The 16,908-nt window shown below is 40.7% G+C and overlaps 1 protein-coding gene across 1 annotated transcript in view; it reads right to left on the bottom strand.

The window, feature by feature from the left end:
* Positions 1 to 372: 372 nt before the first annotated feature.
* The window catches only part of LBR (lamin B receptor), a 34,677-nt gene continuing 18,141 nt past the window's right edge, over positions 373 to 16,908 (bottom strand). Inside the window, exons 7-14 of the mRNA XM_084828664.1 lie at positions 16,737 to 16,791; positions 14,251 to 14,445; positions 11,165 to 11,268; positions 10,607 to 10,732; positions 7,044 to 7,212; positions 5,908 to 5,988; positions 5,671 to 5,793; positions 373 to 5,170 (exon numbers count right to left, since the gene is read on the bottom strand). Of these exons, the coding sequence (XP_084684790.1) occupies positions 5,010 to 5,170; positions 5,671 to 5,793; positions 5,908 to 5,988; positions 7,044 to 7,212; positions 10,607 to 10,732; positions 11,165 to 11,268; positions 14,251 to 14,445; positions 16,737 to 16,791 (1,014 nt within the window). The 3' untranslated portion in view covers positions 373 to 5,009. The remainder of the gene's footprint in view (positions 5,171 to 5,670; positions 5,794 to 5,907; positions 5,989 to 7,043; positions 7,213 to 10,606; positions 10,733 to 11,164; positions 11,269 to 14,250; positions 14,446 to 16,736; positions 16,792 to 16,908) is intronic.

Genomic DNA, 16,908 nt, shown 5'->3' with positions numbered 1-16,908 from the left:
ATTCTGTAAATTGATGGTGTTATATAAATAAAGATGCACTTGTCTTTCATGAAGCTGAACTAGGGTTGGGGGACTGTTTTAGGTTGGGAGGGCAGATTACCCCCCTCCAGCCCTCTGTGGGCCAGTACCCCACTAGCTTTCTGTGGGCTAAGTGACATTGGGGCAGGGCCACAGCCCCAATGTCATTTGATTCCCTTATGAAGGGCTAGCTGGCTCTCCTCCAACTAGTGCCTTGGTGTTTTCCCAATTCGGATCTGGACCAGCAGACTCCTGGAGGTATTAATCTTCCTCCCCTCACCCATTCATGTCCCAAAATGCCACCCCCTCCCACTGGAGGTTTAAAAAGGAAATAAATCTCCATGTCAATGGAGGCTTTTTTCCTTTTGATCAGGTGCAGATGTCATCCAGCTGCTGGTGGAAATGGCCATCCTGTGTCCTCAGAGGTGCCACCACAATTTTCGTGATCACCCTTGGCCTGAAATCAGTTGAAAGGACCAGGCTGGGTAATGAGATTGGTTGTCCCTTTGGGGTAAGAGAATCCTAGCTATTGGAGCAAAAAACTCCAAAAAAAAAAAAGTTGAGCACAACTTTTGTGCTCAAAACCTAGAATGGAATTATTAGAATGGAAACAATGGCAAAAATTCTGTCTCTGGTAGCACATCAGAACGATGGGGCTGCTAACAGGTTTAAAATGTGTTAGCCTAATAATCTTCCTGACTGAAGCAAAATGGTAAAAATTAACATTGTGCTGAAAGCATTGAATAATGACCCCTTCTATGACTGGTCCCCGATATCCAGGGAGAGATGGCATGGTTAGGGGTGATGGCATTTTATCACATACATAGACCTCACTTTGAATGTGCTTTGTCTGGATCTCAGCATTGGCAAGTTTCTGTTGCATTTCTCAGGCTGAAACGGAGCTCTTTTCCAGGTACAGACTACTGCTACAAAAGCAGAATATATGGGTGCTTTGTAATGGCACTCAACCCACAAATCCTCCAGCAGTTGATCCATTTCAGCTACCCCAGCAGATGTATCCACAACTGAAGCTATTCCAGCTAACCACTGCCACGCCGCTGTTAATTCAGATGGGCTACCTACACAACTTCTCTCATAAGGGCTCGACCAATAGAATATATGGCACACCTTGGAAGGCCTTCCTTTCATGTCAGGAAAAGGACACAATTCCAGACAAGGGCACTGAAGACATTCTAGGGGTGTGCGTTCTTTGCAATCAGGGCTGGACAAGGAACTGAACACCAATACATTTGTATCATGCTGCAGCCCTGGGCAGCATTCTAGGTTGTAAGGAGATAGGTTCACTTCAAACTGTGCTGTTTTAACTCACCCCCCACCCCCCGTTCATAAATTCCCAACCTGGAACTTTAACTGGGTCTTCACTGCATTCATGGGGCCACTCTTCAAGCCCCTGACCAAATGTTCATTGAAAATTAAGATTGTGCTCCTAGTGACCATCACCTCACCTTGACATATCTGACCTGGGGACCAATTCAGTAAGTATTGTTGGCCAATCCCCAGCTGTCTGTTCTACACAGTTCTTAGATCTGCTCTCGCCTTTATCCTGAAGATCAGTTCACTATTTCACTGGTTACAAGAGATTTTCTTAATCTCCTTCTGCCTAGGCTAGTTCACTACAAATAACAGAGCAGGTACAAACCAGGCACTTGTAGGATGCTACAGTTCAACCAGGACAGGACAGCAGACTCCAGAAAATCAGTCATTATTTCCTCTCAGATGCTTGGGCATCAGTTTCTGAAGCCACCATCTTCAGGTGGATTGACTGGCATATCAGTACTTAGTCAAGCAGCCTCCAGGAAATATTACAGCCCATGCGCTTCACTTAAAAACTGCTGCTGCAGCTGTTCCCGTAAATTTTGCCATCTCAATAAGGTGGTGTCATGGGCCCTGGTCCACTTTCACTAAATAACTTGTCTCAGGGACTACCGGAGGGCATTTTGTCCACCTCTTCTTCCAGGTTTAGCAAGTAACAGAGGCCCCACATCTGGCAAAGACAGGCCCCCCCCTGAGATGTTACCCATGGTCCTTCTCCCCTCCTACTCTACCTACTCCTCTAAGGGCTTACTAAAGTTCATGTTTTCATGCCCATTGGTAGTGTTTGCATTTTATATTCCAGTTAGGGATAGAAAGGGATGCCTTTTTTCCTCCAGTCCCATCTGGGAGGGCAGGATGGCCCCTCCCCCTGGAGAAGCAATGAAGGTAGACTTTGCCTAGTTGACAAATGCCCCCCAATAGTCTCAGAAAACATTCACATTAAGTAAATTTCAATTTTCTTCACCAAAGGTCCTGTGGATTCTATCTTGTAGGGTCAGAGACTCTTGCATTCAAAGTAACAGGAGAGAACATGGTAGGGAAAGTAACATGGTAGGGAATGGAAGTAGGAGTCCAAGGGTTCTTCCCAAATTGTTCCGAGTAGAATTCTAAGAGTTCATCACCACCTAAACAGGGCTACACCAGTGAAGTCCTTAACCTACTCCTGGACATAAATGCATTCTCTGCCACAGCTATTTGCGAAAGATACTGGCAAACGCTTATTCAAAAAAGCAAACTGAAATGTTTCTCTCTTAGAAAGGGATACGTACAACACTTCTATAAATAATTGGGTTGCACAAAATCATTTTTGGACAAAGTTTTAATTATACAAATTTATTTTTATGAAATTCAATCTAAAGAGTACATTCTAGATATAAAAAAGTAACAAACATGACAAACTGCAGTTTATATTAGTCAGGAACTACACTCCTGGGGGAACATGCTTATGTAAAAAGACAACTCATTTTCCTTTAGAAGGTTTTTTAGAATTATAGTGGTAAAATGGTTATGTAGCAGAACATTCTCTTCACATAACTAGTGACATGGATATTTTGAAGCACTGTTCAGAACTTTTAACACCTGGTGCCTGCCAGTTGTTTTGGGCTACAGCTCCCATCAGCCAGCACAGCAATGATTAGGCATTTTGGGAGTTGTAGTCCAACACATCTGGGGGGCACCAGGTTGGGGAAAGTGTAATGTAGTCTGAAGAAAGTTGTCATGATCATTTCTGGAACCATTATGCCACACACACGCTTCAATCTTGTACAAAATTATTTTTGTACAGCAGTAACTAAAATGGCTCATATAAAAATACAGGGCACGACAGGGATTACCACAGGGCATAAGAACCTTCCTTCCCACCCCCCACTGAAATGTGCAAGGTATTCCAACAAAGGGGCAGGTTAGATAGGGGATATGGGTATTTCCCATTAATGGTGTCTACACATTCATCCATACCGAGGGAGGGGGGGGGGTCAGTAACAGGGCTTTGTTATGCCCTATGGTGATCCCTTCTCACAACTGTGCTCCATAGCATTTTAGAAACATTTTAAACTATATTAAAACTGGAAACAAAGGTTATCAAGAACAAAGCTACAAATCTGTAAATGCAAAATATATTCAAATTAAAATGGGCACTTTCACATTGTTATTAAAAGGACATTTTTCCGTCAGCTATAAAAAATGTGTAAATTCAACATTTGAAACAATTATTTCAACACATCTGCCTTATAATTTCATATATTAAAATGGCAATTGTTCCACTTTAAATAATAGCCAATTAAGCAAAAACTACTACAATAAAATTCATAGATGTTAAAGCTATGAATAGCTTAAAACTCCATAGCTATAGTGAATACCTATGAAAAACTCAAATATACAAAAATACATTAGTTCAGAAGTGGCTGACTTTAATCACAAATTCATGTTAAAAAGCTGTTTTAAATAGCAATTTGAAATATTAGCATTTTTTCCTATTTGCAACAGTATAAAAAAGGCAAAATAACCTACACTGAGGTAGCAATGCCAATTCACAAAACTCTGAATAAATTTTCTACTTTCATAATGCATTTGTCATTATAATATTTAAATGAGCATTTCAATTGTTGAAATCTATTTCATAGCAATACATTACTTTACAAAACTTTTAAAAAATACTGGAAATGGTTTTAGTAAAAATAATAATCCAGTCCTAAAAATACTATTGCATCTTACACTCAAAACACTGTACAACGAAGTCTTTCAATGTTGTAATATAAAGGAAAGCTATAGTACAAAGCAATGGTTTATAATAGCTGAAGAAAGCTAATTGTGCCTATTTTTTCGGTTTGTACAAACAGTTTGTACAGTAAGCCACACCCCACACTACTCTCTATCACTGAATGATACACTATTTTTGCCACTTGCATTTCTTGAGGCCTGAGACACTCAAAGAGCGAGCTGCATGGGATCTTTTTTAACCCCCTTACATCAACAATGTACTGATTTTAGCATAGTGCATAATGATAGATAACATTAGCTAAACCCTCTAATAGTCCTGTGACAATCATTGTGCTAACCTGTGTACTGGCTCCCCTGGAAGCTCAACCTTCTTGTGCCAATGTCACTAGTGGAATCAGTCTGAGGGAACCAGTTAGGGCAGACAGACCTGAGTGAGAACAATCCTGATTAGGGGAGCTGTAGCATGGTGGAAGCCACTCTCTACTGGAGCTGGCTACATGACTATTAGTTTATATGCTATTTCTAAACCAAAGGTCCTCAAAGTAGCTTACAAAAGGTTAAAATACAAAATAAAATTACAACACAAGCAAATCTTGGACACTGAAACCTACAACTGGCCCTTCGTTTCCCACTATCCATAACAGAAAGTAAAATTATCCATTGGACAACCAGTTCACAAAGCATACGAATTGCTTGACAAAATTTTCATGCGCTACACAACTAGTTTATTGTTTAGTTGAATTCTGTAACTTAAAATGCACAAATGGTTAAAAAAGGCTGCAATGGTAAGGTATCCGCTAGTTCACTATCTGAATGCATATCTAAGAAAATCCAGCAGAATTAACATATAGACCAAGTGCAATGGTATGAGGTATGTTGTTTATGGCAAAGAAAATTTAACTGCAGAAGCTGTGTATCATCCACCAATCTGAAGAGGCTCAGTAGATGTATGGAAATATGCGATATGGCACACGTTGACAGTATTTTTCCCATGCTAGGCCATATTTTTTCTTACACTGACGTTCATCACGGGCTTCTCGATGAATAAGCAAACCAGTAAAATATATGACATAGAAATATGGTAAAATGTGATTGAACCCTGTAAGAAGATATACAAAACATTATTGTTTTTTCTCATTCTACCAGGATGGGTCACAAAGTTAAAAAAAAAGTTATAACCACCTATATAAACAGGTGTTTTTAAAAATATAAAGGTTTTTAAAATAACTTTAATATTAGGCTAGGTTATGGGTTGCAAATTTTAAAACATTTTCGTTTGAGTCTCTTGATATTGTAAATTTATCCAACAGTGTATTTTTTAGTTTTCTGTATTTTGTATGTTTATGTAAACAAAAAATAAAGGTACTTGTTTCCTCACTCTCCAAAGAAACTAGAGCTATATATTTATAGTGTACTATGCTATGTAGCCTTTACCCCTCCACAGTTTTCTCTTGGATATAGGTTCTGTGAAAATTAATCCTAATCTCAATTTTAATTATGAGAAGCCTAATACCTCAGTCAGTAACTGCACAGATTAGAAAATTAACAGGAGAAGCAGGAAAATACAAGATTTCAAGAGACAATACTTTATGATCTTACCACAAGGTAGGGACCAAGCCAGAGCCATGATGATATCCCCTAAGTAGTTAGGATGACGCACTAAACCCCACCAGCCAGAGACCAGGAGGCTTTTTCCTGTTGCAGTAGGAATAACTTTCAAATCTGCATTGTGGTATATACAAACATATATTATAGTACCCAGCAGAACATACATCTGTGTAATACTAATAGGTTGAAAGAAATGATATAAAACTCATTTGCCTAAGCAATACTTACGAGCAAATTTTGAATCCTTTGGATTTCTTCGGAATGAGTTTTTTTGTGAATTTGAACCACGGAAAATGAAATATCCTAGGACTTGAAAAAGAAAAGGAAAAGCAGCTACATATGCTGTAGAAAATACCAAGTATATATTCTATTACCTTCTCCATTTCACATTAATAGCAAGAAGGACATTATCCTCAAGGGTGCATTTATTTTACACTTCTATAATCACTAGTCTAGTGGAACCACATAATGTAAAATCCATTATTTGTTGTTGGTGAACTCTGTTGGTTATGAACTCTTGGGTTTTTAAACCATGGGTTGCCATGATGTGTGAATTTGCAATGGTGGGTTGTTCAGGGGTTATTTTGTCAGACTGCAGAGGTGAAAGTAACCAGGCTGCTCCACAGGCAGTCACACTCTTGCTTGCCCTTCACCCAAACTAACACAAATTGCAAAGTCTGGCTGGCAACACCAGCCCAGATCTACTCACTTCCCTCACTTGAAGCTCAGCACTGCTCCTGACAGTGCTGGGGGAGTTTTCAAAGACTAGTTACTGAGTGGGGCACCTCGCTGCCAAACTGCACGTACCAAATCATCTCTACCTCACACCATGGTGATCAAGAATTTTAGACCTTTGAAGGTTACCACAAAAACAAATTTCTCTCTTCTGCAAAGAACTCACACTAACTACCCAATCTCCATAGATCAAGAAGTCCACTGTGGTGAGAAAGGGTTAATGTTCTCTGAAAGTAAGGTTTCCAGCATTTTGGCTGGGACTGGGGGAAGGGAGCTTTTCGTCAGTGAGCTATAAGCAGTTCTGGTATCAACTGACAAATGTTCCACAGCCCGTGTGTAGTACAATCTAATGAAAAGCAGGCAGCTGATACAGTGAACTCCTGCCACCTTTACAGAACCACAAAGACATTCAAGATGCAGGGAGAGAATGCATGAAGGCGGCAGGGAAAAAATGACCCAGGGATCAAGAGAACAAACCAATTTCATTGCTATTCTGCCAGACAAACCCTGGGTAGGGCAACGAAAAACGGTTTAAATAAACCCTGGGCTAGCATGATGTGCAAATGCAGTCACTGTATAACAATATAAACAATATATTTACTTGCAATCACCACTAACTCATCACTTACTATTCAAAGCCACAATTGCAGAAGCTACAGGCCATGAAATCTCATTAGGATGATTCACTAAATAGAGAGCTTGTAAGCTGTAGAGAAAGGGAACCCACACCAAGTCTCCAAATGCTAGCATGAACCCAAACCCATCATGGGTGATGTCCATAGTTGTCAAAATAGCTTCCTAAAAAGTTAAATAATAGATGATCTATTAGTAGAGAAAAATTTCATAAATGGTTAAAATATTTTTTCATTATATCTTATCAGAACTACAGTGTTCTGGGTGTCTGTATGCTGAACACGCACCAGGCTATAAGAAGTTCTAATCTCTTACACAGAGGTTATACATGCTTTAAATCTACATCAAAATGAACTGTATCCTTTGCAAGGATATGCTTAATAACAAATTGAGCAGAGCCTGTGTGTACACGAATGTACACTTTTCTGAATCAGGAAATAGCAGAGGTTAGTATTTTTCAGAAAAGGAACTCTCAATGCCTCTTTTCTGAGTCAACTGCTTAGTATGGGAATTAAAAAAGCATTAAAGTGATTTCATTAAATGTTCACATGATTAATGATAATGATGTTCACATGGTTTTTCATGCGAACAAAGCCGAAGTGTCTGCTTATTATATACAAAAAGTTGCTCAAAGATTCCACACTTTATGGCTTGGTTCAGACATTACCAGGAAAGCATGGCTTCCTTTTATAATATAGGTGTTTCAACAAGATGGACCCGATTTGAAATTGCTGTATCTCTGCAACCACAAACCGCCCATGAATGAAACTTACACGCTGTCGCCTCCTCTTTTGCACCCACAAGGAGCAAACTTTCATTTTAAATTAGCCACAATTCACGGGAATTGTGGTTTCTTTAAACTAGTGAGAACAAATTAGGATCAGAGTTCACATGTCACTGTAAACTGGTTTCCTTACAACTTAAGTGGAAGATTTTATTATTTAATGATTTTATATATTGCTTAAATTAAAGAATTTAAAAGTACAATCTTATGGCCGCTAGTTAGAGGCTAGACAGCCATAAGATTGGTCAGTTCCTGGAGAACCGCCCTCCACGCCCTCCCTCGCTGCCTTGTAGGCAGCATGGATTGGCCCTGCACTTGGAAGAGCACCACGGAGCCAGGAAAATGAGACGTTTCTGGGGGCAGGGCAGTCTCAAGTGCCGTTATGAAACTTCCTATGTGGCCTCCCCACTGTGCACTCCAAGGTCCTGCGACCAGACAGCCAAAATCGGCTGTCTAGCCACAACAGCAGGGTGGCTGGAGTGTGAAGATGAGCTCCTCCCCGCTCCTCCCACCCTGCAGTAGACAAGCGGTCGCCTCGGAGTTCGGAGGCGGCCATCCCCACCCCACCCCTGAATTCCTCTCTAAGTGATATAACAAAAACAAACCAACAGGTCTTCATACAGAGGACAAGATTACCTTCTTGGGAATGCCTGTTGGAAAATATATGCTTTCAGTAAACACTGAAAATGCAGAAGGGCTGGCTAATTTGTAGTGGTAGGGGGTTCCATAGAGTGAGTGCTATGAAACAACCCAGACCTCCAAAATCTTGGGCATCTCCAGGAGGGTATTTCCTGATGAGCAAAGCAACCAAGCAGACCGTAGGGGATCAGGCAATCTATTATGCTTTTGAACTCCTTGTTCTCAATGTGAAAAGGGAGCAGGAGGGCACATGATGGTTCATAATTATAGTGGGGAACTATGGTTCCCCATTACATGTGAGCCAAGCCATTACTCTAAGGGGCAATGTTCTAAATATTCAAATAAAAATATTTGCTATCTTTTTAAGTTTTTCTCCCTGACACTGGAACACTCACTTTAGTAACAGTACCTCAAAATGTAAATTTTGAAATCATCATTAAGTAGCAAACTCAGGTGGTACATGCTGACAGGACTGGAGCTAAAATGGCACCACTGAGAAACAAGATGGGAGGTATCAGCATAGAACCCTGAGGTTTGCAGACATACTCCCACACCAAAACACACACACCCCTCTTCAAAAAAACAAGGGGCAAACCCCTCAAAAATAGACCAATAAGCACTAAGCATGTTTAGCCACAGAAGGCAGAGCATCAGTTGGGAAAAGAAACACAGGTGGGGGGCAGAGTGATAATATTCTGCTTAGAGGGAATGGCTGGCTAGAACCCTGAACAGTACCATTCTTTTTAAGAGATAAGATATACTGCAACCTTTTTTTTTGTGTATGACCCACTTGTTCTGTCCAATAGGTAGTTGAGTGCTGACAAGATCTGCTCCAAAACCGAGCCACAGAGAACAAGAGGTACCAGAATGCTCAGGTGTGCCCTCAGATATGCAGAAGCGCACACACACACACAATTAAGCCCCAAAGGGAGCAACCCCTTCACAAAAAAGCCCAGTGAAGACTGAGCATGCTCAGTAGAGACTTAATAACCATGGAAAATTGAGTGTCATCTTAAACAGAAAATGGAGGGGTGGGGGGAATGAATTGGCCTGCTTGAGCCCTACACTTCATAGTATCCTGGAGGAAGGCATGGCTGGCTAGCACTCCCAATGTTCCCATTAGGATGTGAAGAAACATCACAACAGCACTAGCATGAGACGTCATGCCACCCAAGGTAGGAGGATGCAATGCCCCCTTGCTCTCTTCCCACCACCACCACAATGCTCTGCCTTCTTTCCTCCCCCTCCCCCTCAATGACTCACTCTGAGGAGTCCTATGGTATTTGCCACAGCAGGAAAGTAGTCCACAGGGCTCCCCAAAGAGCCCCTGCACCTGATGCCTTCCTCCGAGGACCTTGCATAGGTTGGGCAACTAGGTGGCCACTACGAAAAGCCATGCCAGCCAGTTTCCTGCTGCAGCACGATAGCATCCATCCTGTGCCTCACTATGAGAGGTCCTCAGAATGAAGCAGGTCATGGCCTTGGCTCTGGAGACTTGCACAGCTGCTTTCCTGCTGCAGCATTTGTTGTAGCAGAAGTGACCAGCGGGGCTCTCTGGAGTACCCTCCTTCCCTGATGCCTCGCTCTGAAGAGTTCTTAGAGAAAGGCATCAGCCCAATCCAGGCCTGGCAGCAGAGGGAAGTGGGCAGACTTCCAGGTGGTGACGAGAGTGAGTGATCTGCTACCTCCGGTGGGGATTCATCCTGCCTCATGGGAGGGCCAGTCCTGCACTATAACAATTTGTTGCAGGTTCCACTTGCATTTAATAATTTTCTAATTTTAAAGATTTCACACCATCTTGTGTAAGTAGTGTGTTATGTCACGAGAACCTTCACTCACCAATGTAGACTTATCTCAATTTCTCAATTGCATTATCAAAACATCTCCAGACTTTGAATTCCTGTGTTCATAATTTACTCATTAGTACTCCCTGTTTTAAAGACTAAGGGCTGCACTCCCACCACTTTTCCCAAGACCTCTCCCCTCTTTGGTTCACCTAGATAAATGAACAGAAAATCAACAGGAGGCCGAATATATAACAAGTGACAGATACGCAAGTATATAAATCATACACTAATCTTTCATCTACTTAACTAGAATGTTATAAGTAACAGAATATGCTGAAGCACAAGTTACCTCATTCCAAAGAGCATCCACCACATAGAGGAGCTGGAAACTATGTACTAGAATCATCGACAAAGAGGGCATATTCAGATGTTGTACTTTCATCTCAGTCAAGAGCATTGCCAAGTTAATAACAGTCTTTAGAAAAATCAAATTGTAAAAAAACCACAAAGGGATATTAATATACAACTCTACAGTGATCTAATATAACATATAAATACTATAGTATCACAATCTTAAATAGTAATTTCGTTTAAAGGACTTGTCCCTGCTCACAGAAAGCATTTCAGTTATGTAGTGTTTATGAACACAATAGTGTTTATTGTGTGCTTTAAATTTTTTTACTTATCTATATATCTTTCCATGCTTATATTTAAATTTTTATAAATTAAAAAAACAATTATGTATAATCAGAGGCCTTTGAAGCTGTGAATATTGTACAACTAGCACTCAATGATACTACTCGTTTCAGTACACAACTATTTAGCACACATTGCTTACAGCATATTATTCACCAGTGCCTTATTTGGAAAATTAAAAGTGTGACAATAGGTTTATACACTTACTTACCCAGCCAATTAACCCTGGGCGCAATTCACAGAAATATTTCAGGTCAAAATTTCCAATGCGAGGATTTAATTCATGTCCCATAAAAAAATCATAAATTATATTTCCTATAAACAAAAATAAAATTGATCTGCAATAATATTTTTGGCTACTGCACTTATTCTATGCTAAAAATTCATTATTCTACCTTTAAACAAACTTTTCCTGTTGAGGGTACTGAAATGCACTACATCAGTTAATTCATATGGAAGCTTCAGCCAATGCAAAAAGTGACAACAGGTACTGTGATGGGGAAGCATCACCATAAAACATTTTCACTGGTACTCCAGGGTTTAAAGAGGTTTCATACATTATTCAAAGTGCTACCTAAATGTGATGTTTTTGACCTATGAAGAATAGACTGGGCATGTCCACGTATGCTTGCCATCCTTTCACTAAGTTCAAGTAATAGAGACATCTCAGAAAAAGCTCCACAGCTGACTACTTCCCTTATTCTTGAGTTTTGCGAGAGTCAAAACATCTTCCAGAAGTGGTGTAAGATTGGGGGGTAGGGAATAATTCCCTAGGGAAAGCATAGACTTCTACATTTCTCTGGTACAGAGCATTTCTTTTACCTATTGGCCATGCAGGCTGGGCCTGTTGGGAATTGTAGTCCAAAAATCTAGAGGACATAAGGTTAGGGAAGGCTCACCTAGACTAGTCCTTCATATAGAATAGTTATTATAACGCTAAATAAAAAATAAGTGGGATTACAGCCATATTCCAAGAAGTTGTATTCCCAGAACTTGGCGGCAAAGAAATGATACTGGAGAGGGATGCACCTGCCAGTGTGGCTGTCTGCTTGGAGGGCCAGAAGCCAGAGGAGAGTAAGTTGCTACTCCTCAATAGAAAGAACCCAGCAGGATGAAGAAATTCTTGTTGAAAGTAAGACAGATGTCCAGCCACTCACAAAAATGTCTTCATGCTTACTATATGGTTCCAAAAATCCCCTCAAACGATTCCCCTCTAATCTTCATGCTCCTACAGTCCTTTCCCCCCTCTCCCTCCTCAGCTCATCCAGAGCTGCCAAATTATTTTACAGCAGGAGTGGGGAACCCTTTCCCTGTCAGGGTCTGCAATCCAGCAGTGAGTGTGCCCAGTTACCTTTGGCTCTTACCTTTGTTTTTTAAAAAAGATATTTGCATTCAGGCACTCTGGTTCCCCAACCTGTGCAAGGCTCCCTCCATAAGCTTTGCAGCTGGGAGACAGTGGGACAGAGTAAACCAAGGGTGCAGATCCTCAGGCCTCAGGACTAAGTCTGGCCCTCCTGGGGTCCCCAGACAGCCACCCACCCTTTCCCTGGCTCCACCCCACTTTTCATTTGGTGGCTTCCGGGCTTTTGTGCAGGTTTCTAAAGGACTGAAATGCTTCTCTTCATTACTTGCAGTAACAGGTTTAATCTAAAGTATGTTAGCATTTTGGCCACACCCCTTTTGCCTTCAGCCCTGCCCGCCATTGGAATGTGACCCCTAAAAGCTTCTCTTAAATGAAATTCACCCCTTGAGCTGAAAGAGGTTCTGCACCCCTGGAGTAAACAATATCAATAACTTGGAGTGGGAGGTCTCCAAGGGTCCCCCACTCGTTTTACAAGGTCCAATTTATCCTCTCATTTATCCCTCCTAAATTCTTACTTCCTGCCTACTAAGCCCACTTTGCCCTTAAAAGCTTCATTAGTCTCTGCCGAGACCTTACTTTTTTTGGACCCCATCTCACGAGGATAGACACAGCTTGCAGACCCTATCTATCTATCTATTTTCATTTCATCTCATTTCTATACTGCCCAATAGCCGAAGCTCTCTCCTGGCAGCTGCATCCCGCTCCAGTATCATTTCTTTGCCGCCAAGTTCTGGGAATACAACTTCTTGGAATATGGCTGTAATCCCACTTATTTTTTATTTAGAATTATAATAACTATTCTATATGAAGGACTAGTCTAGGTGAGCCTTCCCTAACCTTACGTCCTCTAGATTTTTGGACTACAATTCCCAACAGGTCCAGCCAGCATGGCCAATAGGTAAAAGAAATAAAAGTCCTACAGCTACTTAAAAAAAAAAATAATTGTGCATTCGAAAGAAATCAGGTAAACAACAGACATGTGCATTCAGATTTGCTTTACTGGGTAAAGGTCTTTTTTTAGCAGCACTTAAATGTAACTCTTCCCCAGGCCCTTCCAATATGTATGTGTTCATATATAATATTTACTCAGACAGTTGTACCAATTTAAATTTTTATTTTATTTTTCCTGCTCACTGAATTTCTGAATACATCCTATTGTCTTCAGCAGCAGATATCATTTTATTTTTCTCCATGCAAAATTTCATGTCTCAGAATACAACTCTCTCTATACTTTATTCCTGAGAACCACTTCCCATGCTGCAATTTTAGTCCAGTTAAATGTTTTCACAAATTGCTCCAATAAAGCTACACAGAAATCCTTTGCATCCTTCTTAAAGGCAGACTTAAAGCAAAACTTCTCTAAGACTTTTAAAATACACTGAAAATAGAAGCAGATATAAATGCTTCTAAATTATAATTATCACCACTTAGAAGTTACAGGAGCTTAACTTCAAACAAATGAGAACACTTTTCATCTAAGTTTCATCAAATTTAATTAGCAAGGGTTGAATACAATTGCATCATTCTGCTGATGAAAGCATTTCTGTCAGTGGAACTGAGAGAGGTTTGATGCCCCTTCATTGCATCAGCACCTGCTCTTGAGGGCAAGGAAACCCTCTAGAGCAGCTTTTTGGGTGGCAGAGGGCTGAAAGAGAGAGGGAAAAAAGTCTCACAACACTGGATACCTTCTTCATGTAGATTGCGTAAGAAATAGTTAATTAAGGCAAACACAGATTTTCCATGAATATGCACCCAAGAAATGCATGAGTCTGGTTAATGGTTTACCGAAAGCTCCAAAATAGTGACTATGGAGCAGGAGAGGAAAAAAATGAATAATGGGGATTACTGTGGTTTTTAATGATAATATTTTCCACACAAAAATGCTTCAGTAAGGATAACAAAAATCATGTTTCCATAATTGTGCAATCACTTACCAGAATTTCCCCCAGGTGATAATTCCTGCTCAGATACTTTCAGGGAGCGGGCATAGAGATAAATGCTTAAGACCACAGAAAAAACTGTAGCACTGACAGCAAACTGCAGGAAATGGTCATATAAATAGTAAAGCTCCATTTCAAAATACAGAGATAGTCCTATAGCGGCAGCTGTTAGGATAAAAGCATGGAACCCTTAAAGAAGAAAAAACATAAAATTAACAAGAGACACTTGTCAAGTATTCTTATTATTGCGTATTGTAAGAAAGAAGCAGATATTTTTCAAAGTTTTGAACTGCTGGTGTGACAATGCATGGGTTGAACCTTAGAATGAAATAAAAACCTAAGAAAATCACTTTAAAATACGTAATTGAATAGGAACACTGAAAACCAAGTCATTTGTTAAATGAAAATATTATATGTGAAGTCTTTGTGTTCAGAGTTTCCTCTTAGACAATGACAAGGTTCACATGGCATAGCTCATCATGGTTTATTTAACCCACAATGAGCCATGGCATCTGCAGGGGTTGTTATGCTGTGCAAACCCAGCAAGCATGGGTTATGAGAGAGTTAACAAGCTTTGCATAACACTAAAACACACCATGGGTTAGGCGAAGGTTGTTTAGCCTTCGCATAACCCACTTTCGCTAGTTTACGTGACATGACAACCCAAGTAGCAGTTGCATATTCAAAATGGTGGCCGCACGTGCCACAGCCTCACCATGGATTAAATATCCTACGGTAGGCTATCGTGTCATGCAAACAGTCTGAATATGCATGCATACACAGAAACTGGGAGAAGGAAGCAGAGTTCCAGGTTTGGACATCATGCCAAACAACCCAGGGATGGAGTGCCTCTGGACTGTTTAGTTACTCCCGCTCACAGGAGGAACCACACAGCAGAGATTGAACAGCATGAACTGGCACACTTAGTTGTTCAAGTAAACCAGGGCTTAAACAAAATGTGGGTTACCGTTGCGTGCAAAATCGGCTAGTATTTCTGTACAATTTGGTTAAATAAACACATTAGTGTTTGAGTACAACTTTGAGAGAGACCTGTAATGTAAATGGTAACTATCATCCACATCTGTGTATACTTCAAAATTAAAAGAATATGCATGCCAGTTGGGTAGTGCCCTGCACTGAGTAGTCTCCCATACTGATTTCTCATGCAGTGTTTATCGTTCTATTCTCTTACAGAATGAGTGTGCGCGTGTGTGAGAGAGAGTGAGAGAATGAATGCCAACCAAGAAGTAAGCCCCAGGTGAGTATATGATTGCAGCCAAAAGGTAGATTATTGTTGGGAAGGGTGAAAAATGTGTTGCCTAGGTGGACATGGGAAGGCTGAGCAATTCATTAAATATCAAATCAATGTATGTAAATGTGAACGTATGCAAATCTGCAACTTTTGTATACGTGCCCTCATATGAGCATGCTTTATTTGGAATTCACTGTTCTTTGTTTCTCTAGGATTGACTTTTTAAAACCCTTTTTTCCCCAAGAACATTTTTTTTAGTGTGTGGAAGAGACAGTGCCTGGGTTCGCACAACGGTGGGAGGAAAAGATGCTGTCATGGCTTCTTCCCCTGCCCTCACCCCGGGTAGTTTACATAATTACCCACGCTACAGGGTGGTGTGTTGTCAGAACCCGGTGAGGCGGGGCTGGCTTCCTATCCACCCTACAAACCACATGCAGTAGGGGTTGTAGGGTGGGTATGAAGCCACCCCTGCTGTGCCACGCACCAGGTTTGGTCGACATTCCAACCAGCACTGCAGTGCAGGTAATTATGTAAAGAACCAGCGTGCATGTGGCATGCACGGGGTGGAGGGAGAAGCCACGATGGCTTCTTTCCCCCCCGCAATCGTTCCAACAGGCCCACTACCTATTTTGTATCTGCAGGACAATTTTTTTAAAAAAACCTAAAGAGTGTTAACTCTCACCCTCCACTCTACCCCCCAAAGTAAGGCAAGGACTAGGCATGCTCAGTGGCCTCCAGGAGCACCAGACTGTTAAGTTTCAATGAGGAGAAAAAACTGGAGATCTGGAAAGGGGTGATGGTAACTAAGTTGATCCTCTGGATGTGTAAAACTATAATGCTTTCCATCTGCAGTCTATTCTGCTCATAAGCAGGCTAATAACATTTGTGGGCTTATTTACAAGGCCTGTCTGGTATGATGTTTGAATTGACAAATCACAATTATGGTCATTGCCAACCATACCTTGAGACAAATGCTGAGCACAGAAAATGAACGGAAAAGCTCTAAACCATAGTCTGCACATATATTTGGAAGCTCAGACTATGGTTTGGGTTCAAAACATGAGATTAACATGAACAATGGTTTGACATGATGACTCAACTGAGCTACAGTATTCTCATGTTTACTACCACAATAATTAAAATTGCAGTATGTTGCTGAAATATGTGAACTGTCTATCAGAACAGGTTACAAAATTTAGAAGAAAAGCTGAATTTAAAACACATTTACCATTTATCCTGTACTCCAGCCTAATTCCATTCAAAAGGGGCGTCCCTTCTACAACCTTAAAAACAACAACAATTATTTCCACCTATAATTTTACTAAACTATCTTCACACATTGATACAAGAGTCAGAAAGCAGATCATTATAGGGAAACAACCAATTAAAGTCATGCTGTC

The sequence above is a fragment of the Heloderma suspectum genome, chromosome 1, assembly GCF_057233095.1.
Source record: "Heloderma suspectum isolate Gila_16-S chromosome 1, 16-S_ref, whole genome shotgun sequence".
NCBI lineage: Eukaryota > Metazoa > Chordata > Lepidosauria > Squamata > Helodermatidae > Heloderma > Heloderma suspectum.
The sequence above is the reverse complement of the archived record's forward strand: the minus strand, read 5'-3'. Positions and strand labels throughout refer to the sequence as shown.